At 47.1% G+C, this 27,150-nt stretch overlaps 1 protein-coding gene across 1 annotated transcript in view; it reads right to left on the reverse strand.

Moving 5' to 3' along the window:
* Positions 1-27,150, reverse strand: part of FBXW4 (F-box and WD repeat domain containing 4) — a 63,392-nt gene continuing 36,242 nt past the window's right edge. Inside the window, exons 6-9 of the mRNA XM_085306390.1 lie at positions 15,958-16,023; positions 1,303-1,443; positions 974-1,115; positions 1-739 (exon numbers count right to left, since the gene is read on the reverse strand). Coding sequence (XP_085162516.1) covers positions 623-739; positions 974-1,115; positions 1,303-1,443; positions 15,958-16,023 — 466 coding nt within the window. The 3' untranslated portion in view covers positions 1-622. The remainder of the gene's footprint in view (positions 740-973; positions 1,116-1,302; positions 1,444-15,957; positions 16,024-27,150) is intronic.

The raw sequence follows: 27,150 nt of genomic DNA on the forward strand, positions 1-27,150 counted from the left end.
TTTTCTGTTTCCCTTCAGTGTTTTATTTAGCAAAATGGGACTGTTCAGCCCTGCCAAGTGCATAGCCCGACCTGATGGCCAGGTTGGGGAGGAATATGCTGAAAGCAGGACTGGCTCTGCCTTTTAGCTCAGTTCTTGCTCTTGACTTTGAAGGACAACACAAGCAGCTGTCAGGAGAGCAAGCACAGGTGAGAGGTAGGCCCTGCTCCAGGCACCTCCCCTTTTGCCAAAACACTGCACCCCCCTCCACGRTCTAGATTTGCTTCACATGGCTCAGAGCTTGTCTGATCTTGAATGACCAGCACACACAGCTGATGGGGCATTCCACCTCAACCTGCCCCTCAAATGCTGTATCCACAGAAAGAAAAAAAAACACAGTTAAAAAAAMCCCTGACTTGTACAAAATAAAAAGGGTAAAGGACAGTCAGCCTTTATTTCCACTAAAGGGCAGGTGAGGTGGAGAAAGTCTGGCCCTTTGTACACTCTTGAACATATCTTTGTGGCAGGCAAAGAATCCCTTGAGAAGTCTCAGGGGCCACTCTCACCTCTTCTGCCCTGCAATTCCCTGAGCCAAGTGTCAATTCTGCTGAGTTGGGGTGACCAGAAATAGCTGTGGTGCTCCTCAAGGGGTTGTGAAGTCTAGGACGTGCAGGGCTGATGCCAAAGCAGCATACAGATGAGTGGTACTGAAGCGGAGGCAGTACACAGGGCTGCTGGTGGGTGAAGACAGGTGAAAGCTCTGCAAGAAAACAGGAGAATCAGCCATAAGATCTCTTTCATGTTGCACATTACAGGCCCAAAAWCTGAGATGCAAAGCAGGCTTTTCCGTGTGTATAGGCTAGGGTCTCTATGGCAAACTCACCCTAAAGACAGCCCAGCAAGCTTTACACCTCTTTGTCCAAAGAGACAGCTACCTGGCTGCCAGAACACAACCCAGAAACCTGCTGTTGCCCATCCTCCAGTCAGCCCTCACCTGCAGGCACCGAGTCTGCCGCTTATCCCAGAGGCGCACCACGCCATAGTAAGAAGAGCCACTGGCAATCATATGGTTCCCATCACTCCTTATGCAGTATAGGGCACTGTCGTGGGGTTCTTCCCACTCCTGGACGCATTTCCTGCAAGGACAACAMAAACCAGCATATGGCTGAGTCTACCACCCACAGCCTGGACTGGAACTGAGGCCCAGTGTGCCCAAAGGAGCTAATTCAGCTGCAGGCGAGACCCTAGCCTGCCACAAGGAGCACCCAGGAGTGTTGCTCTGGCAGAGCCCCTGCAACCATTGTGCCAGCAGGCCTTGCTCACCTAGTGCTGGTCCGTATGTCCCAGTAGCGGATGTATGTGTCATACCCACATGAAAGGAGAAGCGAGGGCGTTTCGTAGAAGACATCAAGGACTCCAGCTCCACGGTGGAAATCGGTCCCTAAGCAAGTCAACAGCTGACCACTGCAATGAAATGCAATAGGGGAAGTCATTCAGATCACAGAGCCATTCTGCTCCAGCAGGCCTGAGTGGAGATGGTATTACAAGAGTCTCTAGATCTCCTTTCTATGATTTAAGAGAGCGCAAAAGGCTGCAGAGCTTTGCCCTCCCTTCCCCAGCTTCTGCCACTGGTTGGGCCACTAACTGTCATAGAGGTTGACCAAGAGGAGAATCAAAGATGTGAGAAGAGTCAAGGGACAGGCACAAGTGATCCCCATCAGAATGGGATTGCCTTCCTTGGGACAAATGACCAATGCACTGAATGATGGGGCTCCATTTCCACAGGAGATGATTCCCAACCTAGTCAAACTCCAGATCACCTGCAATAGYCATTTATCTGATCAACCCCATCCCATTCCTGACCCTATCTTTCAGCATAGTTCCCACTGGGGCATTTCCTGACATCTTTGACACTCTGATTAGGTCTATAGGTGAATTAGACTCTTCTGCTCCAGGCCACCGTGGCTGCTCTCCCCAACCTCCTCCATTTAGTCTGCATGCTGCAAACACTGTATCTGTGGCTGCACATGATGGGCCAGGAGGAGCCATGCCAGGGCTGYTCCAGAGATGGCTTGGTTCTTTTCCTCCCCTCATTCCTGGCCTACTGTGAAAGAACAAAAGCAACATCACCACTAAGCTCTAAGCCAGATGCTCTGTGGCCGTATCACTACACTTGTACAYGCACAGAGCCAGCAGCCAGATAGTGCCCAGTGTGAGCTCACTGCAAAAGGGCCCTTTCTGCCACGCTACCCAGGCGGGCTGGGAAGAGAGGTTGGAGTCCTTTCCCCAGGCCATAATCACACTGGGCACCAAGCACAGGGGACAACCCACCTTCAGCATCACTCCTCCTGCCCAGCAGCCAGCAGTACCCCGTTACAGCAGTCTCACAGGAGTRGAGGGGACAGTCTGCCCAGCTGCTTGAGGCGGCCACCTATTACAAACTTTCCTTTTCTTCCTCCTCCTCACACCCTCTAAATCAAAAACACTAGGCACAATAAACCTTGAAGCACCTGCTTTTCAAACCCTGCTGCACGGCCACCCTCTCCGACAGGCTCTTGGTTCTCAGGACAATGAAGCGGTCCTGAAAGCCGACAGCACAGACCCCGCAGTGGGGTCACTCCCAGCATCCTCCCCCCCATTATTTTGTTACTTTCTGCTCCTTGATCTAGCATCACACAGTTCTGAGGCACATTGCCAAATGCCTTAATTCTATCTGTAATCTGGGCTAAAGCCCTCGTCGGGGGATAAAGACCACACAAAAGGAGAAATAGAGTCCTGGGAGATGTTAAAACAAGTAAACACCTTTGTGTCAGGAGAGAGAAATCGCTGATAAAGCAGATTAGCGCCTCGAGCCCTGGTGTCCCCAGATCAGAAGGCGAGCCCTGGCCGATCTTTGCAGCCAGCACGCTTCTATGATCACAGAGCTGGCGGCATGCTGGGGCCAGCCTGTTTCCCCACAGTCACTCTCCAAAGAGCAGATTATGTAGAATAACAATTTCTTTGTGGCTGTGTAATTCCCTCCGTGACCGTGGCTGTGGGCAGCTACATTGGCCCTTGATGCCAGGGCCCTAGCAACCATTTAGAGAGGCCAACCAGCCCTAGCAATGGCCCCCCCGTGCAAACCTCTCGAACAAGCTTTAACATCAAGTGCATGAATTAATCCCCCCCAACATGAATCCAGGGGTGCTGGCTTATTGGACTTTGTGTTCTCCAGGCAAGGGATCGAGGGGATTCCAGGCTTCAGCCCTTTGCAACCTTCTCACAATACATTAACCCTTGGAGAGTTACTTGTAAACCAGCCCAGCAGCAACTCTGCACCTGTAAGCAGGTCAGAAGGTTGAAGCATATGCAGACTGAACAGTGGCAGTGAGTGAGAGCTGCTGGGCTTGGCAGGGACAGACAGCGCCTCCACCATACAGCGTGGCAGGGCCGGGCATCGCCAAGCTCTGGCACTCTGCTACCCTTTCAAGCACACAGATCCTCTCCATCTGCCATGCTTCAAAGCCAGTAGGACAGATGGACATGCACTCAGTCCTTCTCAAGGCCTCTGCACAGCCTTCTTGACCTTATGAGTGGTAACGGTAGCCAAGTGTTGTAACGCATACATCAGAGGAGGAGGAGTCGGCTGCTCTCTCCAGCAGGGGATGGGGAGAAGTTGCGCCTGGGACTGGCTGCCTGGGTGACCCAGCAGGGCCCAGCCTGAGCTGTCCTTGCAGCTCACTTCCCTCCCCAATTCCCATTACCCAGCTGTGCTGCCAGACACATGAAAACCCTGGCACAGGAGTCATGCTTGTGCTTGTGAGGTGCACAAGGGGCCAGACTGTCCAACCTACAGAGTCCTCAGCCAGATGCTAAGGCAGGCGCAGGGAGCTGCTCACAGGAAACAAAAAGTCTCAGAGGCCCTGGGCAGAGGGCAGCACCAGCAGCTCAGGCCCTTCTCTCTTCCTTTCCACAAGCTGCTGTTTCATGTAGCTTCACAGAGTACCCCTGGACTGGTACCCTTTACTGTGGCCCTAGTGGCTCACTGTCACTCAGCTCTGCCTTGGGCATATTGCCATTCAGGAGAGGAAACCGGGAGGACTGACAGCGCTAACTGGAGCTGTGGCAAGGACCACACAGCCCAGCATGGACTCATCAGGGAGATTTCATATCTCCAAAAGCAGCCAACGGGAGAGAACCAGTTCTAGGGCTCTGCCTATGATTGGCCTCCATACAGCCAGAGAGGCCACACCATTTGGCTTGAGTTGAAACAGGCAACAGGCGCTAGCCCCAACCAACAATCTCTGAACTAAGCCAGAAGCCAACCAACCCACACAAAGTCTTTCAGCTCTGTGGGACATTCAGTGTGGAGGAAGAGACAGCAAAGCAGGTCTACCTTCAGCTCTCATTGTGCTCTGGCAGCTCCCCTAACCATCTTCAGTGTTTCTGCCCATGCCTGGAAGGCTGCCCCTCCATGCGCACCTTGCACCGCTGCCTGTGCTTGCCAGGGAAGGAGAGGTGTTGGCAGCCTGGTGATGTCTCCAAGTGAAAAAATTTCAGCACTGAACATTCAAGAGCTCGAGGAACAGAAGAAATCAGAGAGATTAGATTCCTGCTCTGAGTTTCACATGCAACAGTAAACACCACCCAGGTGCCTTGCTCTTAGTATTTCTCCATGCCTTCACACCTCACTGCAGTGGTACCCAAACATCTCAGCAATCAAAGTCACAACTCTTTTTCCTTCCTCCACTTCTCTTTCCAGCCAAGACAGGCGAAAAGCAAGCAAACAACAACAACAAAAATCAACAAAAATAAGATTAGCTTTTCTTGGTAGGCAGGAAAGAAGCCCAGATGCATGCAAGTCATTGCAACAAAGACTGGCTTGGCTTTGTTGGTTTGTTAGCAATCGAGTTCTCCAGCCCCAAGAATAGGCCAGTTGAGAAAGTTTAAACTGGGAGGTCCAGCCCCTGCACACAGAAGCAATTTTTCAGCAGTTTACAGAAACTGCATCTTACATTACTTGCTATAGTGAAGTACTTACAAWCTGATGCCAGGGGAGAAGAACTCTGCAGACCTGGGCACTTGGCATACAAACCAAAAGACTTCAGTGTTTTGGCATGGGGGCAATTAAATCGATAACGATGCTGAACACAGTCCATTAATTCTTCCYCTGTTTTTCAGCAGATGAAGGTGTCTCTGGGCCAGAAGTTCCAGGAAGCAGGCAACATGCCAGGCTAGCTCCCCCTTCCTCCAGCACATGCAGTCATGCTGGGAAGGAAACCTACTGCCAACACAATTTTCTCAGCCTCGGGTTCTCAAGTTAGTGCCCCCAAATTCTCCAGTCTTCATCATCCCAACTAATCCCTGCCCTTAAAGCCCAGTCCCCAGCAGTTTCCACTTCCCAGGGAGCAAAACCCACAGCCTTTGACTGAGATAACCCATTAAGGAACAGGAGAAAAGCAGCAGATATGCCAGCACATCAACATGTTTGTCTAACAATTTTCTTGGGCAGAAGACATCAAGTCAAAGAGGGATGACAAACCAGAAAGACCCGTGATAGCTATCATGAATTCTGTTTCTCTCCAGTCTGCAGAGATCATCAGTGCCAGCCAAATCCAGCAGGGAAGAACTTTTTTCTTTTCATCCTCTGCATCCAAACACCTTCTGAAAGCCAGCCACCTGATCTACAGCATCTCAGAGGCCAGTGTGCCCTGTCCTTGTTCATGCGCTTTGAAGGTTTGTCAGCAAGTGGCTATGAAGCCCAAGCAAGAACAAGCACAGAAGCACATACCAACTCACCCCCATGTCCTTGTCCTCCAGCAATAGCAAATACAAGTTGTTTCACTCCCAGGCCCTCTTCCAGCAAGGCAGCTAGTTAGCTCTGCAGATAGTGGGAGTTTTGTTCCATTGTCCACACTGAGCAGTCTGGGCCAAGAACATGACAGGGTTCAGTCCACTTGCTGGGTGGCACAGACAAAAAACAACTCTGCACCATGCCAGCAGAGGTCTGTGGAGCAGAACTACAGATGTGGTAGTTCAGGTTTCCAGGAAATACCAGCCTAGGGCCCAAAGCTCTCAAGCTTCAGCACGTAAACCACAAACCATCCGGACCAAYGCAGGATCTGAAGACAAAGGTAAACGTCAAGTGCCAAACAAGAAAGCCACAGACCATCTATGGTGCAGCAAATATTCCTAGTCTCTCCTGCCTTCTCTAAAGCACCTGAACAGATTAAAATGGTATTGGAGTCGGACAGGATCCTAGAGCTCTTTTCATTCTTAGCACAGGAAGGCTGTGTTATTACCATGCTCTCCTTGCTGATGGAACAAGTTATTTAAACAAGGTCACTATGTCTGGGAAATGCATCAAACTGAAGAGTCCAAAAATGAAAGGTATTTTGTTCAGGCATTGCAGAGAATCCTTTGATGCCTTTCCATCAATTTCCACATTCTTCAGAACACAAAACAATTTCCATTACTTTTTAAATAAGCTATTTGGTTGGAATTTCCACATTTTACTCTTTTCTTGCCATGCTGGAAATCCAGTCATCAGCACCGCTATCCTGATGTCTCTAGAAAAGCCTACTAGCCAGGAAAGTGAACTATTGAGAAACAAAGAAAGAAACCACCTTGTTTAAGTTTGCCTTTTTGTTTATAAATAAGCTTAAGACTCTATTGCTCCTCATCCCAGCAAAATGAATTCAAACTACGATCAGACTCCAAGACAGAGTTATCATGGGGTAGCCCAAAAGGATAACTTCCAGATAATCCAAGGATGCTGCTCTCAAAATTGAAGCCATCTCCACCTTCCAAACCAGTTATTATTTCTGTGAACAAAAAAGCACAGGATTTCCCTTGGGCCTTGCTGAGAGCTGAAACCCTAAMGGAGTCCATACCTCCCTCCCTGCACCCTGTTCACTTGTTCAGGTCTTGGCTAGCTGTCTCTGGTACACATGAACTACAATCCAAAAACTGGGATGAGCAATGAACACTGTTCCTCCCCATCCTTAATTTTATAATGACCCTGACTCACTAGCATTCATATTATACAGACATGCAGCAAACAAATTTGGTATTAAGAGCATTCAAAGAAACTGCTGAATTCAGATCTGCTGAAAGCAAGAGATGTCTGAATTTGAGAACACATTTATTCACTCTGGAAACCTCATCTGTGAGCTGTGATCATCCATCAGACAGAAAAAACTGTTAAGCTGTTGCACATAACTATGTGGCTATTCAGAAACTGAGCAGTATTTTAAATGCATTTTCTAGCTCCATTAACTACTTGCAACAAGCCAGTTTTCAAGCATTTACCAAAAAAAAAAAAAAAATACTGGAAAGAGAGCTGTTCGGTTCAAAACAGTTGGATATTTCAACTGAACATCAGAGTTAAACAGAGAAAGGAAACAAAACCCACTTAAAGACAATTATCCAGAGTTCTGGGTATGCACAACTCCTGTCATCCCATCTGGGAAGAACACCAAAACGAAAGGGAAGCACTAAGCTGTTGTCTCTTCCAGGTGCTTCACAACCAGGGCTGAGGCACCTAAGGGATGCAGAGGTTATGCTAAGAAAAGAAAAACTTGGTCAGACAACAGGCACAATATTTTTAGGGAGAAGCATAGCTCGTTAATAAATTCTTTATTCTCAGGGTTATCCTACCCCAAAGTTTCTCCTCTCCAAGGCTGCTAATCCCTGCAGGGAGGGCAAAAATGGCTTGGGGAGTCTGGGGGAGCCCCTGCATTTGAAATGGCTCCAAGATGCTGTTATAAGCAGTTTTCAGGAGAAATGCCCTTCAGCGTCCCTAGCACAGCTGAAGGGATTCAAGGCAGTAGGGGGGACTGACACCAACGATGGTTTGAGACTGTTGGGGGGGGGGGGGAACCACAGGGACAGACACAGAAGAAGGAGTTTTGCCTTCTTTTCTTCTACTTTCTCTGAATTGGCCCACACACGCTTTAAATGGTCCAATAAAAAGATACAATTTCTTTACCTTTCCAGCCCTGGGACCCTGTGAGTTTTTGTTGTTTGGGTTCCCGTAAGGTTAAGTTCAGAGGATAAACTGACATGCTGGGCTATGGGAAAAAGCCAGTTTCTTCAAATAAAGCCACAACGGCGCAAAAGAGACCCTGTTGGGGCTTTTATTTGGGAAAACAAACAGAAATGGCACCAAGCCCTTCTGCTTTACGAACCAATTTAACTATAAAACCAATGTTCTCCCTCTCGGGGGTGAGGAGGGGAGAGAGACAGGACATGACAATAGTCCAAAACCTGGGGGGGGGGGGGGAAATAGGACAAAAAAAGCTGTCTGTCCTCTTTTCTTTCTTGTCCACGGCTCCTTTTCTTAGCACACGTGTGTTCTTGTAAAAACGATTAGATTGCAATTTGTATAACATGGTGACCCCCAAATTCAGACATTTAACCCCTTTTCTCTGCAAAGAATGTCAAGAATGTCTTCTCTGCCTTTCTTTCCAACRGGAGGAGTAGGGGGGAATTCTCTCAAACTGTGATTTCTTGGGGGAAGAGAAAAAGAAGGAGGCGAGGAAAAGAAGCAGAGAATTCTCAAAGCCTCTCGCCTTTCGCCCCACTTGTGTGGGAACAGGCGTCTGTATTGCTCCCTTTCTGGACAGGGCTCTGCAGGTCTCCTTTAGTGGGGAGACAAAAAAATGGAGAGTCCAAATCAAAACAAAGCCATCTGTTTAAATGAGCTACCGCTAGCCAGTGGCAGAGGGGGTTCCTCATTCACTCCTTCCCATTCTTCTCTCTTGCCTCTGTTGATTCTCTCTCAACCCAGGGAAAAATAAAGATCGCTTTTGCTTTGGCTCAGGAGGATGAAACTGATTGATGCGCTTGGAGTGTCCAGCCCCCACCCACGCTCACCAATTGTTTGGGACCTTGTAAAGTTGTCATAAATACGCCTGAACAGGAGTGCAAAGGCCACAGTCTGCCCTGGACATGCATACATCCAAAGGGCAGAAGCTGGCCTCACGTCCATCTGCAGTGAGATCAGGCCAAGACTGCAATAAGATGGAAAGGAGTTAGGATAAACACCTGTATGCTCTTACTTTTTTAAAAAATAATAATAATACATCAGAGCCTTCCAACTAAGGGAAGGCAGAAGATGCCCAACTTAGGATTCCAAAAGGTGATGATAAAGAAATAAAAATCAACGGAGAACCACAGGGCCCCAAACTCTTTGAGAATGTGTGCAGGTCATGGGAAATATATTGTACGTCCAGCCAAGACTAAAGCCATCCACTGTACCTGAAAGAGGGAAAGCTCTGAACATGGCAAAACAGCTAAGATGAGCAGTCACCCAAGAGACAGATGCTTAAGACTCCTTGCAGCAGCCAGTTTTCTCCAGCACTGGTCCCAGAAGACAGTGTCCTGCTTCCAACAATGCTTGGCATCTCACATCAAAGCAATCAAACCCTGTGGTTAAGAGTTGCAGTACTGAGGCAGGAATTTCCTTTCTACCTTGTCAAGCGATTAATTCATGCCTGAAGGCTACAGACGTTTACATCTAGCCTTGCTCCTCAAGTCACAGGTGGAATGGGTAGCTCCGTGAAGAATACCCACTTTGCCTTTGCCTAGATTGACATCTGAACTCTCCATCCTAACTACATTACTGCAGATGGAATGATTCCAAGTACCAAATTAGAAACTCAGCAAAGACAATCAATGTGCCAAACTGATTTAATACAAGCAGGCCACGGAAGGGTTTTGCCTGAAGACTAGAATTCATCCTCCAATAGACTTTAATGTGTTACCTCACCAACCATTCTTTGAGCTCTGGGGAGAAGGCATGGCATTCACATTCCTGAATAACCAAAGGATGTACAAATGGGAACACTCAGAACTGATGCTTTAAAAATAGTAACCAAAGTTATCTGTAATGGGGTGGATGATGAAAACAGCACAGCAAAAGACAAGCAGGAGAGCCTCCAGAGAAGAGTGAGCAACCATCTGAGAAAGAGGAATTATCTGTGGATCATTTTGCTGCATGAGTGGAGGCAGTAGAAGGAGCACATTTGCTTTCAGTGATAAGAGGTGAGCAGGGCCATGGAAGTTCATTCCTACACAAGTTTTGAAATAGTTACCGTAATCTAAAGATTGTTCAGCCACGGCAGAGATGCTGAGGAAGAAACCTAAACCTCAAAGAAGTGTGAAGCCTCTTTTCCACGAAGCCTAGAGAGATTTTTTTTTCAGCCAAGACAGATATTTGGCATGACCAATCCACAGAAAAACAGGGCAGGAGAGGGGATTCTAGATCTGCTGCATGGTATTATGATTTTTCTGCTCACAAAATCTTGTGAAAACATTGTCAGTGCCAGGATAATATTTGCTATCACTCCTCTCCTGTTCCACTGACATCTCTACCCATTTTTTCCTGTGTTCAGAAGCCTAGGTAAAACAGAGGGATAAAAAGATAAAACTYCTTACCCTTCTTGGGGTAGGCTATCTTCTCCTTCAATTTAGCAACTTCAGTGCTGAACCCCATTTGCTCCCCTTCACCCAATACACTTTTATCATAAAATCAGAGGGTCTCAAATCTGTTCAAACCTTAGAGTTCAAAGCTATGGAGAGAAGAGCCCACTACAGAACTTGTTTTAGAGCACAGCGCTAAGAAATTTGCTCATGTATCCAACACCAAGCCTCTACATAAAAAAACTTTTGTTAAAAGCATTTAACAAGTTCTATAACCAAGAACCAGACCTGCAGATACTCATTTCATTTATCTGCTTCCATAGAGGGGGAATAAAAGAAAAATGGGCATGCCAGGACACAAAGCCAGGGAGGACTGGATTAAAACAGCAAAACATCAGCAGTGATCAGCTTATACTGTTACCCCTAGAATGGCCTACAAACAACATCCAGTAGCTGGGGGAAGAATTCAGGCAGTATACAGTCAAATCTCTGGACCAGAGTCTCCCTCAGCTCCATGCCAGTAGAGCCTAGCACTACAGGGTACAACATACAACCAGRGTGCTCAATTCTACCTAGCACAACTGTCCAATTACACTTGCCGATCAAGACCAGCACAAGAAGCAGAAGTTTCCAAGCCCCCAAACCCTCTCTCCTTCCTGACAATTGCTCATGTTCATTCAGGGGGTATAAAGAATCACCAGAGTGGATGCAAATCAAGATACACTGAGATTTGAAAGCCTGCAACTAATTCTTACCCACCCTGCTGCACAGGCAGGCACAACCTAGCAAGCCCCCTGTGAGGCTCCAGTAGAAAGAGATACTAGAGATCAAGCAGCAGTAAGTTAAACAAACTTTGGCTATCTGCTTGTGGTGGTAATACTTATGCYGCCTCTCAGAAAGACAGACCACAACATGACAGCACTAGCAGCAAATATGGGTTACTGAACCTGCTGAGCAGCTGCCCATCTACCCTGCAAGTCTCCTCCCCACCCCTCTACTGTGCACACGAGGCACGCACCTGAACCTCTCTTCTCCTCCACTCCCAAGCCACTTGCATGAATCCTCCTCCTCCCACCTCCCCAAAATGTGCAGACATCAAAGGCACCTGCCTTGAACACCTGAAAAGCGGGGCGGGAGGGGGGGGCCTGATCGTCAAGAAATGCAACTCTGTATCTTCCCCTTCCATCCACACACGCTCCCCCCCCCCCATCCCTTTGAAAAAGGTGGCAGAGATAAATGGAGAACAAAGAAACAAGAAAAAGCCATAGCTTTGGCCCACAGTCTGCCTATTACTTAAGGGGGAAGGAACTCTTCGGAAAGAGGAGAAAAAAATGTGCTCAGACACAATGGCTCAAAAGGCCAGGCAGCAAACCGGGCCACTTTGTACTGCTAACAAGGGAAACCTAATTACAGGAAGAGGGCAAAGAGGGACAGATAAAAGGGATACAAAATTTCAACATCTGTTGCCATAAAGGGATAAGAAGTGGGGAAACGCAAATTGTCAGTTTGGTGTCAGTGACGGCGTAAAGCCACTTTCAAAGGGCTCAGGAGAGGGAGAAAAACCAAAAAAGAAATTAGAGGGTTCTTAGAAAAAGAAAAAAACCACACTCTGCCAAAAATGTTTTCAAAAGCAGGGAGGAGATGGACATAGACTGGGTATTAAAAAAGGTAGAGGAGCTGGGGTGGTTTGCAGGCACAGCTAACTGTCTTCATTTACACAACGGCTCTCGGGCCCTGGGTCGGTCACGTTCTGTTGTGGGAAAGGAGAACGTGGGATATGTTTACAGCATGGGGACTGCCACATCCAACAGATCACCACTCTGTTTCTAACACCAAACTTGGCAGAACAGCTCCAAGGACTGCTGAAAAGATGCCTCTGCAGTATCATACCCTGAGGAGAAGCATCCTTGAGGCATTTGTCTCCCAAAGACATGCAGACCACTATGATACACTAGGCAGCAACTGCTGTCTACAGGCAAAGCACATATGCTGGCTTTGGAGCTGTTCCCAATGGTGTGTCACACTGSTCTTCCAAAAGAGATAGAAGGTGGGAAAAGAAAGAGAAGTAGCTTGTGAGGAAAGTTTCCTTCTCTCTCACCTGCCATTAACTAGCTGTTTTGCTGAGCCACACACTAGCACTGACAGATGAGACAGGAAGGGCCAAGCAAAGAAAGGTGATGTTCGATGCAAGGACAACAGCTGGCATTCAGTGGCCCTTACTGCTATCCATTCTCCTTTCCTGTGCAGACCTCTAATCACCTAAAAATTATTCACACATGCCTCACCTGAGTACTGAGTGGCAAGAAGTGCACAGCGACTTCCCCACACCTGAAAGTAATCTGATGGTACAATGTAGCATCTGTGAGGTGAGATGTGTCYTCTAGAGGAGCAGCCAGACAGCTTCAAAAGCAAAAAGAAAAAATCCTCCTTCATTACAGGAGAGAGGGCCAGGTGTGGCAGCAGCTGGAATTTCAGCCATCAGAGACAGTGTCTTGGCATTATGCGGTCATTCCCCTGCTTTAGACTCCCTTTGACAATTGCTTGTTGCTGCCTGTTTCGGCTTTGATCCAAACACCATCATCTGAGCAGAGTCAGAAATGAAAGACAGTTGTGGGGGTGGGATGCAGCAAGAGGTGTTTCCTTTCCCCACTAAAAATTGCCTTGCCTCAAAACCCAGCCTTTTCTAAAGCCCAGAACATGTTTCCAGGTGAAGACATTATCCCCTTCCTCTCTGAGGGATGAGGATGGCTGCCCCAGGGTCAGAGAACAGCGAAGGTCGTAAATACGAAAACACACCATGACCAACAGCTACAAGCATCAGCCAAGGACTTATCTGGCCTGGAACTAAGAAGATCAGTACACAAAAGGTTATTTAAGCTTTAAATCCTTTTGTAGCATGTTTCAGCTCTCAGCTGTGGGGAAAAGACCACCTACCCCAAGGGAAGAGAATGCCACAGGAGCTGCTGCAGTATTACTTACTCACACCCATGTACACAAAACCCAGCTAACTAAACTAACTTTTAGGTCTTGGAAAACACTGAAGAATCAAGGTGATGCTAACGAAACCTGTATTTTAAAGAACACGTCTTAAGCATCAGACTCTCCTCTGCCTCGTGTTTTGAGGGAGAAATTGGTCAGTTTCTGCTCTTAGAGAAACGTCTTTACTATGTTCAGCCTCTGCAGATCAGACTGGTCCTTCTTGGCCACAAGGAGAAGGTAATCAGCTGACTTGGAGGGCCTGGGTAGATTCTGACTATCTGCTAGGCTTTATCAGAACACAGCTGGCACAGGAGCAGCTTTCCCATTCTGGGTAGTTCCAACATTTTGTGTTTCCCTGCCATACTCCCACTTCTACAGTGTCAACATGGAGACAACATGCACAAATCCCAAAGCAAGAAATCAGTATTTCCCGATCAGACTGGTGGGTGGCCCTAAAAATGAATCCAGAGCTTTGCATTTTGTGTAAGAACAAGAACAGTTTATGGAAAGTTAATTGCTGCAGGCACAGCTCTGTACTCCCTTGCTATGAACGATCACATCATGTTTCCCAAGAAGCTATGTGCTGGTTTCCCCAGCCTGCTCCCCACACCACCTCTGCCTGGCACATGCTGACAAAACTCCTAGGCCACGCACAGGTCCCCGCAGAGGAAGAGCCCCAGTGGCACATTGCATTCCAGCTGTGACAGGTGAAGAGGGAAGAATAAGTTTGACACTCCAGCTATTGCAACAGAGGCCCAGTGGACTAGATTGCCTTGGCTTTTTTATTTGCCTGTCACTCAGGCTTTGACGTTATTGAAAGATCAAACTCCGTTGTGCCTGTTCATTACCTTAATCCTATTTTCCACACAGCTTTATTATCTCTTCAGGCTTCCTTGGGAAAGGCTGTCAGAGAGGTGACCCCCCCCACCTCCCGCCCCAGTCTATCTTCCTCACTCCTGTCGGATGCCTCTATTCAAGAAAGGCCAGGGGGAATGAGGAGCAGAGGTATCACAACACAGCCTGCATCCCTCTGGTTACTCCAAAGGCACCGTCAGGTCACCAAGAAACATGCACCACAGCTGAATACACCTGGGCTGTCTTTCTCTAGTTTGTCCTTTGCAGGATGCATCCTTTGCCAAGTCTTTTAATTTTATTACTTCACAGAAATAAACTGCTTTATATTTGTACTTGATGCAGTAGACTCGGATGGACAATCTAAACTACACATTAGAGAACAACTGCCTTCAGACCAGCCCTGCATCCACACCAGTCCCCCTCTACCTTTCTTCAAATGCAGCTCTGCTGACACCCCTCAAGCCCCTTCTGTCACTCCCCCCTCCACATTCCCCCCAGACCTCACCAGCTCACCCCAGCCTTGACAGCACTCCCTTGATAAAATGTGCTGTGCCACTCCTACCCAGAGCATACCAGCCTTGGAAAGCTGAGCTGCTATTCAATAATCCTGTCAAATACTTGTTATCCGTCTATCACCACACAAAACCCCCCAGGCTGAGAGTCTCAAATTTGTCAGCAGTTGAGTCTCATGTCAGGATTTGAGCCCAACATTTCCCCAGTTGCTAAGGTCAGCACCTTCACCAAACAGAAATTACTCAGTGGCCTCAAATCACAGGCCACAACAATTAACCTCTGATGCTTATTAAGACAGAAGGAAGACAACATGCCTAAATCATTTCATTAGATAACCTCTTCCCACCTCTCACCTCTCTGAGCTACCAGAAACACCAGCCAGGACAAGATGACTGTACAGACTGTGTTCACCTTCGACTTTCCATCAGTCACCCACGGACCAGTGGGTGAATGGGAGGATGCAGGTCACCTTCTACTGTCTTATGGCTCTGGTTAAAGTATGGACTGAGAGAGAGGAAAAGGAAGGTGTAATGGGTATTTTCTGACTGAACATAGCTAATGAGGAGAAACCAGATACATACAAGACAAGCTGGGAAGAAACAGCACTGAAGAAAAGAGACTATATGTCCATGGAGGCTTCCTGATGATGGAGATGAGTACAGCTGTGAAATTAGACACAAGAACGGTCATTCCTGTGCTGGATGTTTCTTAGTGAGCCTAAGTAAAACCTGTGGTAACAGCCAGCCAGGAACAGGTTTGTAGGAGCCAGTCAAGGTGACCACTTCCATCTTGTGTCTGGAGTAATCTATCCAGTAATCCAGCAACAAAGCTGCCAAGCTGAGACGGGCTCACCAGAGACAGAAATGCCCCACTCTACAAGTTATGTTTAGGCTCAAATTCACAATTTTTCCCCAGACTCACTTTCTCACCCTCCAGTCATCATCATCCTTTCTACTGTTCTACAGAAYCCTTGCTTCCTCTCTCGGGCTTTATGTTCAAGACTACCTTTTTCAAGTGGAGTTGCTCCCTGCTGTATCAAAACCTCCCCTCGCAACACACACATACTTTTCCATGCCAAGTGGGTTTTCCCTCCAGATCTCATCCTTAACCATCCTTTGCCTACATGGACTAAAGCAAGAATCCCGTGCCCTCTCTGGCATTGAGTTTCTCATGGTTATTCACTTCTCTCAAATCGAGTCATTCTTCATAACCTGGAAGCTCACTTACCTCTCAAAGTCCCAGATTCTCAGAGGAGAGGTATGTCCACAGCAGGCTGTCCCCGTCACAAATGAGCTGTAAACAAAACAAAACAATTTACAAATCTTCAAATACTCATGCTCTGAAGAGAGATGCTTCAAAGCTCTATCAGGAGTTGGCCTAAACTTCTCAGCAGACCATGACTGCCGAGAATTGGCAGGAAATATAGATATATCTCTGTGTGTGGAGGTAAAGCCTAGAACAAGAATAGCTGTACTTGCAATGACACTTTCAGAACAGCTAGCACAGTACTCAGGACTTTTCATATACTGTCAGTGAAACCATAAGCTACTGATAGACCCCATGGAAAACCTGCTGTTAACTTTCTATTTCATGTCTTGCTTCTGCCTGCTGACAAATTCCCAGCACCATCATGAACTGGCTGCAGCATCACAGGTCTAACAAATCACGGAATGACATGAATTGAAAGGAACCTCTAGAGGTCTCCAGCCCAGCCTGCTCAAAGCAGGGCCAATTTTAAAGTTGGATCAAGTTGCCCTGCTCAGTGTTTAAGTACCCTCTACTAGAGATACCACAGCATAACTCTGTTGCAACAATATTTGGCTCAGTTCACACTTTCCAACAAAGTCCATTCCAAAATCCAAAATCCTCTTTGGCAATACCATGCTGGCTGCAGAAGTCACCTGATATCCACTGGCCTTGAACTAGTTGATAAGAACTAACCCTTAAATTGAGCCAGCAGGAACACTTCGGTGCTGCGGCTCTCCATACTACACTGCTTGCTTTGTGCCAGCTTCATATCCTCAATCCAAAGAAGAGGAACCAATTCACACAAAGATTTCTAAGTAAGCTATAAATGATCTCTCACAAAGAAACATTTATTGCAGCTACTGAAAATAAAATGCCAAAACTATGTTTAAATCATTGCAACAAGGACAGCATGAATGCAGGAAACAGTCACTACTTTAAATACAGGCTGGCTCTATGCTTTGCCTAAACGTCTTCCGCAGCATGACACAGGGGCTGGCAGTTGAAAGAGGAAAGCAAAATAAGTAAACTTGCCATGTCCATAAAAATAGCAAATTTTAAATATTCTTTTGATCCTCTACAACATTCTTTTGGAGGTCAGAAGATGTCTCCAAGGCTTTAACGCATGGGGAATGGGTTCTCGTAATCTCCTCAGCTTCTGTGAGAAGTACTACTGCTGGTTTTACAAAGTACTCCAGTAGTGAAGGTGTGAATACACACTCAACTTCAAAGTCAAAGCCTTGTAGAAGTAGGGCCAGAATTCAAGACTCTTTCTAGTCCTAGCTCCATGTTTTAGCTCAGCAACTGTTTTTGCCAAATCATAAGGCTGAAGCAACATTGCCAAGCATACTAAGCAGAAGAGACAGACAGCTACCACTGTCTACATCTACTATCAAACAATCCCAAAGAGCTGCACGAAGCCTTAGCTACCAAAAGCTCTCTTTTTCCTGCTTATATCCTTCCTCCCCAGGCATGCATACCTGAAAGTGTCCACACAAGCACCATGATCCTTAGCTGCCATTTAGGGATTGATCTCCATTTAGGGATGGACAACTCTTTTCAGTTGTCGCTTGCGAAAGAATAAGAGGCACCGGGCACAAACTGAACCACAGGAAGTTCCACCTGACCGTGAGGTGGAATTTCTTCATTGTGAGAGTGACGGAGCACTGGAACATGTTGCACAGAGAGGTTGTGGAGTCTTCTTCTCTGGAGATATTCAAGGCCCGCCTGGACGCAACCCTGTCTAACATGCTCTAGGTGACCCTGCTGAGCCAGAGGGGAGGGAGGATGAGGGGGGGGAGCAGGAGGGTGGACACTAGATGATCCCCAGAGGTCCCTTCCAACCTTATCCATTCTGTGATTCTGTGGATGGAGCCTGCAGTACCAAGCCAGAGCTACTGCAGATAGCCTCCAMCTAGGCTCCCTCACATGCAAAATCCTAAGTTCACAAACAGTGCACGTGCAACAGGCTCAATATACCTGCAGCACAGGGCTCCAAACACATATGCTGTAAGAGTGCACATATGTACCTTTCCCCATGGAARTTCCTGGCCAAAATCTGAGAGTCCAAGGAAAAGTCACTATAGAAGCTGATTCCCATCCCTGTTCAACAGCCACAAAGGCCAATTAAGAAAGCCTGCAGCATTTTGCTTTAGATACAGAGTTTCTGCTCAATACCTGCCTTCCCTCCACCACAGTGCACAAGACAAGAGTGAGCACTGCCTGTGTGCCAGTATCTCTCATCTAACAGCAGACAGATAAAAAGGACTTGCTCATACAGCTTGCCAGTCAAACCTCATGTTTGGAAAGCAGCGCTTTGGTCAGTGAATCCCTCAGCTACAAAGCTAGGTGTTGGGTTCTATCCCTCCCTCCCCAAACATAATCCATTAATAACTACTAAAGCCAATTACTGTGGTTAGAAACATAATAGCAGCCAGGGAGTCAGTCAAGCAGGCAATTGGGTGCTTAAGATTTTTTTCTTTGGGGGACAAGCTGACTCTGTCCCAGCAGAGAACGTCCCCATATGGGAGACAGGCTCCTTTGTGCAGAAGGTATGCAGCAAGGCTTTGATGGTTGCCACAGGTCTAAATTAGCATGGAGGTACACCAGCAGGGAGAAAAAGGTGGGAGGAACAGCAAGGTCTAATCTCTGCTCATGCTGACAGTTCTGGACTTCAGATTTCCCTCCTCAGTCCTAATCCCCCACCCCTCCAAAAACTATAGTGTTAAATGAAGAGATCCTTCTCTGGCATCACATACAAGCCTTGGGGCCACAGACAAGTCTCTTCTGGGTAAAGCTGACTCCATTCAGCCAACAGGAATTTTGTTTCATACTTTAGGAGGATCAGGTTTGCCAGCCTTATCTTTAACAGGCTGGAGCCCATTAGCAAGCAAAGATAAGACTTCTCCCAGAAAAGCAGGGCACCTTCACTGCTAGAATTACCGAATAGGATCCACAAGGCATACACAAGGAAGCAGTGCCTGTGAGAGACTGCCAAAGCCTGAGAACGAACAGAACTTGAAGGCTGGATTGCCAGGGGATGACGCAGGGTCCCTCACTTTGAGTCTGGTCTGGAGACAGACAAATTCAGCCCTTGGGCTTGTTGTGACCGAGCACCTTGCAGAGATGCCAATTTCACTCCAAGMAAAAGGGCAACACACATCAGCTACGGTAGGTGTAAGACAACATGTACACTGGAGCTAAGCATGTAAAGTTTAGCTTCAAAATATCTTCCAGAGGTATATGAGCAGGACAGCATTAAGACTTATTCAATCACCAGCTTAATAAGTGTTATTTATTTTCCCTACCAATGCTTTCAYGAGTCAAAGAGACTGAGAAGAGACTAGACTGGGAAGAGAAAAGCACAAGATGCCCTACAAACATTAGTGCAGGTATGACTTATCTCTCATAAAAACTGCTATATTTAGTCCAAGCTTCAGATGGGCTTGGAGATGCAGAGCTTCTTTCCCCACTAAGCCCTCTCATGCCCTATGAAAGTCGCTGGGCATCATTACTATGAGCTCCTTCCAAGAGGTTCCTCTAAGTGGAAAATAAGCACCATTGCAGGACTACCACAGCTGGGTATGTCGTCTTGACAGGGATTCCCTGGGAGGTTAAAAGCAACAAGCAAGCCAATGTAGCATTTCTATCTCTACTGTGCCAAGAAGGCCGGGACTCTGCAGAGCACTTGGACACACATATTTCACGCTCAGCCTGCTTTTGCTGCCCAAAGCAAAGCATTTTCTAGTCATCTGAGATTCTCACATTCTTCTTCCCACTTGAAACTCTCTCCTGGGTGGGGGGGATGGAAGGGAAGGGAGGGAAAGCCTTCTCCATGCCACTGAAAAGGCATCCTATTAGAGATCATCCCCCTCAACAGGAGCTGAGCCAGGGGATATAAGAGAGCATGCATATTTTGGCAGTGCTGTTGGAAGAAACACAAGAACTTCTCTCCATCTGACTGACTTGCAGCCATTACAGATCCYATGGCATTTCTGGCAACAGCAGCAGTGCGCTGGCTACAGTCCAGTGGGGATGATCCCACTCCTGCTCTCAAAATGCCGACCCCCCTGTTTCACCCCATCCTGGACAAAACACTGCTAGATATGAGTGCTGGGAAGAGACAGCTGCATGTGGGCCTTTTCCAAAAGATGCTATTTGTCATGAGGTTTGGAAATGGTCTCAACTCCAGAGATGCAAACCCCACTGTACTATACGTATCTTTCTCACTGTCAACCCAGCCTCCAGAGCAAGTGTTGGCTGAGCTGAGCTGGCGATTCTGGCTATACAAAGCCATTGAAGGGATCTGGGTGAAATAGGTCCTTTCTAACCTCTTCTCTCCAAACTTTCACCRTGCCCCAGGCTTATGCCCTTCCCCTGTACTGTAAACAGATTGCTTCCCAAGTCCTATTCCRCTCCTTGGGGATTTTGAGTCCAGAATCTGCTTGACACGTGCAAGAGCCTGTTCCTTCCTCCCTCGTACACTCCCCCGCCCCCTGGAATTGGACATCGTTGTTCCATTTTGGAGACTATTATATATGGAGACTCATCAGACCAGGAAACAAAGAAGTTATTACTTGAGAAAGCCCTGCAGCTGGGAATGTGGAAGGCGCAGGGGGAGGGAGGGAGATAGGAGGGGGAGCACCCAGGGAGACAGGATGGGGGAGCTGCAGTAGCATTATGAAAGCAAATCAACAGAAAGGATAGCGCGAAGACAGATGGGAAACTTTTCTTAAAAAAAGAAAAAAAAAAGTCTTAAGCAGAGTAAGAAAAGAAGGAGAAGAAGAAGCAAGTCTCAAACGAAGAGTAGAGAAGAAGAGGAGAGAGGGCAGTTGATGCTGACAGTGCTGCGGGTTAAGCACACGGGTCTGTGGGTTTGTGTAGCCTTTGATTCAGCACTGACACGCTTTGGCAAGGCAGGCCACCGGAGCTGTCAAATCCTTCACCAACGTGCCCATCAATTGTATTCAGCTCTCCCTGACCTGCACTGGCATTTTAATTACTGTTGGGTAAACTAATTTGTACAAATGAAGGCAACTCTGCCTAATAGAATATGCAAGCTCTCTGACCTCTGACAGGCAATGACACAAGATACAAAGGAGGCAGAGGAAGGCTTTTTATCAGAGCCTTATTACTCTCTATTACTCCAATTAGTTAAGCTCCAGTGCTCCTAATTGGGGGAAAAAATTGCAATTAAATCAATTTTTGATGGGCTGAAAGTGGGTTACCGAACCGCCCTGCCTGTGAAACACTGATATTATAGCAGCAAAGGTCAAAGTCTTTGTCGGCACCTGTGGGGCCCCCACCTCCCCTCTCTAAGCCCTCTGTGCCCCCCCAACACACACACGCAGTCTGCTAAGGCGAATCATTAGAACATGTCATGTCTTATCGTGGCCGCCACCATCCTGCTAACCTCATCAGTTGACATCATTACGGAAGGCAACTCCTCCGGCATGAATACAGTGCTAAGGTCACACAAACTTGATGGAGCCCCTGCTGAAGAGCCCGGGAGGCTGGGGAGCAGATGCAACAGTAACAACATTGTCCAGGGAAGAGGAGCGGGGTAGAAAACTCACTGCTGTGAGTTTCAGCACCTCTAGCATGAAGCTTCTCCAGCAGTCCATATACACACAAAGGGAGAGAGACAGAGATAGCACGTGGAAGCAGGTGCTCCTTCCCCAGTGGCAAATCACTTGTGAAGGGAGAAGAAAAAAAAGGGGCGGGGAGAGAGGACAGAAAAGACAGACAAACAACATCACTTCAGCTTTTCCTCTTCCACAAAGAAGCAGGCACGACCAACATAAAAAAAAGTCCCGCACATCTTTAATTCAGGCAGTGCCGGACAACACCAGGGTTAGGTGGGCAGGCAGGACTGGTGCCTTGCCTTCAMATCCCTGGAGGACACACTGCTCCAGATAGATTGCTTTAGGCCTACTTTGTTCCCTTTGGGGGAGGACCAGAGTACTGAATCAAGCACCTTCAGTCTCTCAGAAGTAAAATAAGGCAGCTGGATTATACAATGCCAGCTCAGTAACTGTAAACTAAGCAAATACAAAGGCATGTGCCAGCTGGACTACATGTACTACATGCACAAGCACATTTCTGCAGATCTGCTTAGGAAAACCATGCTACAAGCATTTAATCTTGATCCTGCAGGGATCCAGGGCTGTGACTAACCACAGTTAGGTCTGATCAGTGTTGTAAGCCACAGCAACCTCGGGCAGTTCCGCTTTTGCAGGGTCACCATTCAGGCAGAGAACCCACCTACAGTTCAGAGTATGTTCAGAGGGCACAACATCTGTGTTTTAAACCTCAAAGATTACCCCTACTATTTTAAGGATACAGTCCTCTTCTCTAAAGCCACTAACAGACAGTATCCTAACTGAAGAGGAACTGTGCTCTATGAGCAGGCAGCAGACCACTTAGAACCTGAGTACAAAACTGGAAGACAAAGCAAGTCTGTGGGATCTGGCTGGGAAGAGTATCCATAGGAAAATGAACAGTCCCCAGTGCTTATCATGTTCTTTCATCTATAACCAAAACCTTGCCAAGCTTCCCCCCCATCTTTTCCCCTGTGTCTTCTAACACCATAGAGAACTCCTTAAAACTCTAAAATAAAGCTATTGTCAAGGCAATATAGGAAGCACTTTTATGCAGTGGGACAGATGGTACAACGCTACAAGATCAGAAATACTGATTAGACATTTTCTTAAGTGAGTATTCCTTTTAAACAGGAAAGTGAAGCTATTTGCAAGAAAATAAAGAAAATAATTAGATCACTGTGGAACATGCAGTATCTCGAAGGCCAAAAAATCCCACGGAACCAGAAGTGGGGCTGCTCACCCACACTGTAACTTCCCAGTTCCACAGAGTTCCTTTTTCAGTAGGAAACAGGATTAAATATATTTAAAAGAATGAAGGCAGGAGAGGCAGACACACAAAGTCAAGAAGGGTCCCCAAAGACACTAAAGACTGGCCAGATTAGTCAGCCAGATGTGACAGCCCCAAAAAGACAGGGTATTTCCAGCTTCCTTTGTTATGGAAGGAAGTCACTGGAGGTCTCATTCTGTCCTCCCTGAAGTTGGGAAGAATTTGCCATTGGGGAATCACTCCTTTATTGTTGTCGCTTCCAACAGCACAGCCTCAAACACATCAAAAGGAACAGAGCAAGCAAAGCGACTAAAATCAGCTTCAGTTTGCCTCTCACTTTGAGCCCAAGCCCAGCAAGGTCCTTTGCCTCAGCAGGCTTCCTTGTCAGCTCTCTGATGAAAGTCTTTGTCCCACTTCCACAGCACCATCAGCATACAGAACAAGATGACAGCCTCTAAGCCTACCAAAAGCAATATCAGCATGTAAGGCAGTCACACCATCAGCATTTAAGGCAATCACATCAGAAATCTGGCCACTGTTAATGGGCCAAAAATCACTACTCTGTAGAACAGCAAGTATGGTGAATGGAAGTCTTTAGAAGATAGGACTGGAAAAGCTGCAGAGGCTGATGGCACATGATACAACTGTCCAAAATCTGAAATATCAAGGGCAGGTTGCATCCGACTTACTGCAGCCCTGCAATATCCCTCCGGCTTTTGGCTCCACACTAAGTCTTTAATATTCTTCAGTCCTCAAGGGCTCTCCTGTTCTTCCAGTCCCCAGCTCCATGTACCGTGTACCATACTCCTCCCACATCTTGTCAGGCAACACTTCAGCCCTGCACCTTCAGAGTTTCTACTTAGTAACAAGTTGATTAACAGGCACCCAGCTAGATACCTCCACCCAGCGTTCATTGCTTTTTTCACCCCACATTGTCTGCCCAAGTAATGTCATGTCCCTGTCCACTGTCCATCACTTCACAAGCCCAACAGCAGGCTCCCTTTCTGAAAACAAGCAACAGGGTATAACACACTCGCTGCATTTTTTCCTCTGTGAAGAAAACCTGAGCTCAAGGATATTAAGATAGAGAATCCACACAAGAGAGACATGCATAGAGAGCTTTTTTTTTTTTTTTCACATGGGGGCATCCAACTGGAAAATATGCTTTATTAGACGCTAAAGTGCCTACTCAGACAGCACTGTGAGCATCAAGACTATTCTGCAGCTAAACACCACCCTCCTTTTCTCAGTATTCCACTTCACACATGGCTTTGAGGAAGAAGAAAGCGTCCAGGACATGACCACACTCCAATTACCTCTAAAAGAGGATCGGGGATCCTGGGTGAACCCTTTAGATATTCCCATATATGAAGGATACTTAAAAGATGCTTTCTACACTGCTGCTGCGATTCTTCAGTTCCTCAAACAGAATGACCTTTGTGGCTGCACAATTATTGCTACTAGGTTGATGTCACCTCTGCTCTTTTATTAAAAGGAAAGGCTTGAAAACCCAAGTTTAACAGTGTAAAAACCTTCTATGATATGCACAATACTCTTCCCTCTCCCTCCCTGACCCCGGTACTTGGCAGGCAGGGAGTGGATGTTCTGCACAGAGATATCTGTGCAAGAACTCCCTGCATCCCTAGCTCTCTCTAGTCCCAATTTAATCACCAACTGATACTCATATTATGACAAGGAAAAACAGACTCCTTAACCAAAGGAGAAATGTCATACAATATATAACTCAGGCACTGGTCTGAACAATATGTACCTAACATCATTACAGAGACAGAAAGCCAGTGCCACAACCATTTCTCCGATGCACGCTTACCAGGCCTTTTTGTGGACAGAGCTCCCTTACAGGCATTCACTGCGGTTACATCTTGGGAGAACCGTAAAAAAATGCAACACTGCTGAGAAACCACCTCTGAATCTAAACACAAGACCACGTAAGAGATGCATTTCTCTGCTCCTCCTAAAGAATATTTGAAACTATATTGTGAACTGACCATCAAGTTGGTCCAGAAGACAAGTTGGTTAAACACTATTCCAGTAGAGTTCTTTCAGCTTTCACTCATCACCGGATCAAAACCTCACAGGACATTTCATAAGCTGTAACATTATAATGGCAAAAAAGACACTACTAAGGTTACATTTGTGTTTTGAGGAGTTCAAGTTTGGGTGTTTTTGTTTTTTTGGTTTTTKTTTGAAAGTGCAGGGAAAATAGCCACAAACAATACCTGGGCTGCTTTAATTATGCTATGCATTTCCCCCTCCAGCATCACTAGGACAAACTCAATCCTTTGCTGCACCTTCATCCTATATTCACCTCTTGCTCTCCTCTACAGAGCAGGTATTCAAACTCTTGCTGCCTACAACTTTGCAGAGACTCCTGCTAGGTGTGCACGGCACAGCAGGCTCTATCCTAGACCACTGCATATGCCATCAGCAATACAGCACAATGGCAGGGCAAGACAACTTCATAAAACCTCTGTTTTGAGCAAATACACTAGCTCTTCCTAGCCAACTTAACATGAGAATCAGGTGAAACTGCTGGCTGAGCAGCACAAGAACATAGTCCCTTGGATGAGATGCATGGAAAGGTATGAGACATCAGACACTATCTCTTTGTAGAATAAGACAGGGCACCTGTAGACCTTCAAGTACGTCAGGCAGTTCTCTGAAGGTACCATTTCTCACCTGTGTGCCTACTCACCTCTAGCCTTCACACCCCAGCACGTAACCCTGCCCAGCTGAGCTCAACACCTTTATCCTTCCTCCTAGCCTTGACGGGGAGGACACCCTGAGCGTGACCCTCAACCATTTCCCCAGATTCAGCAGCTCAGTGTTCTGGGCCCACACACAGCCTTACAAGAAGCTCTGAACTCCAGCCTTTGCTTTCTCAAAGCCTGCCCAGGTGTAAAGCTCCAGCGATTCCTTTTTCTTTGCTATTTTTCTTCCCTCCTCCCTCTCCCCACCAACACTTTCAGGCCACACAGTGAGCAGGGAGGTTGGAGTACATGAGGACCACTGCAGCAGTTGTGTTGTTTCAGGCTCCCCCCTCTACCCCCAGCCCCAAGACAATTTCTAAGAGTCATTTCTTACCTACCCCTCCCCTCCATGAAATGATTTCTGTTAATTGCCTGGTGGGAATCACTTATAGGTGGGGGAGATTCTCCCCCCMCACACACACCCTGGCCCCTAATTGGCTTATTGAAGTTTTAACAGGGCTTTCACCTGGAGAAGCTGGTAATTATTCCCTTCATTCCCCTCTTGCTTCTACCTGTAGCTTCACACTTGGGGCCTGCCTGACTCCACCGGGGGGGGCTTTGTTCCCTCTAACTACAGGCCCCACACAAATGGGCCCAGCAGCAGGAGAACGAAGCAAAGTGGTAATTTTCAGCCTGGCGTAATTAGCCAAGGTTCTTTCAGCCCAAACTGCTGAATGAGGAGGGGGCTTTCAGGGAGGGTGCACCATGTGGGAACGGCGGGATGGGGGCTGCTCTCAACAGGCGGACAAAGGCCTCTCAGGGGCTCCGATCTGGGGCGAGTAGGAGGAGGGGGCTGGAGCGGGACAGCCTGCCTGGCAGAGCCAGGGCACATTCAGCAGCAGGACATGCTCCAAGGAGGCCAGCTCGTGACATGCATCTTTTCCCTAGCCCCTAGCAGAGCATGCCCCCCCTCAAAAATAAAATAAAAAAAAAAGGTAAAGGAGAAAACGGATGCAGGAATGCACAGCAGGAGCATCTGAAGAGGTGAGCTGCAAGCACAAATTCTAGAAAAAGCTTGGTGTAACCTCCACTCAGAGTAGGATATCTAGCAGCATCTTTGCATCAAGACTGGGAAAGGCGTTAGGCTTGCAGAGAAGAAATRGGAGGTCCCAGATAGGATAGCAAGAACCGTGCCAAGGTCACTGTCAACTCTTACTGTAAAGAAGGTCAAGGATGACTCATTCACATCCTCTAACATATGTCCAGAAGTTAGGTAACAAGCAGAGCTGGGAGGATAGCAACAAAGGTACCAGCTTTTCTCTTTGCTGAGCCATTTCCTGCTAGCAAAGCAAAATTGCTTTTCGTAGTGGAGCCTCACTTATGCCAGTTCCCTTTTTATCCCAGGCTTCGTGTTCTGCAGAACCTACTGAATAGCACTAGCCACACGTTTGTTGGTCAAACCACTTGGGTCCCAGTGTATCACTCCTGTACTGTCCCAGACTGAAGCATTAGTTGTCTCACAAACCAGAAAGCTGCATCCTGAGATAAGCAAACACCTCTGCTGATACGCAGGGCTTGTTAGAATTTATTCTTT

The sequence above is a fragment of the Rhea americana genome, unplaced genomic scaffold (genome assembly GCF_003343005.1).
Source record: "Rhea americana isolate MKP2758 unplaced genomic scaffold, rheAme1 scaffold_24, whole genome shotgun sequence".
In the NCBI taxonomy this organism is placed as follows: Eukaryota; Metazoa; Chordata; class Aves; order Rheiformes; family Rheidae; genus Rhea; species Rhea americana.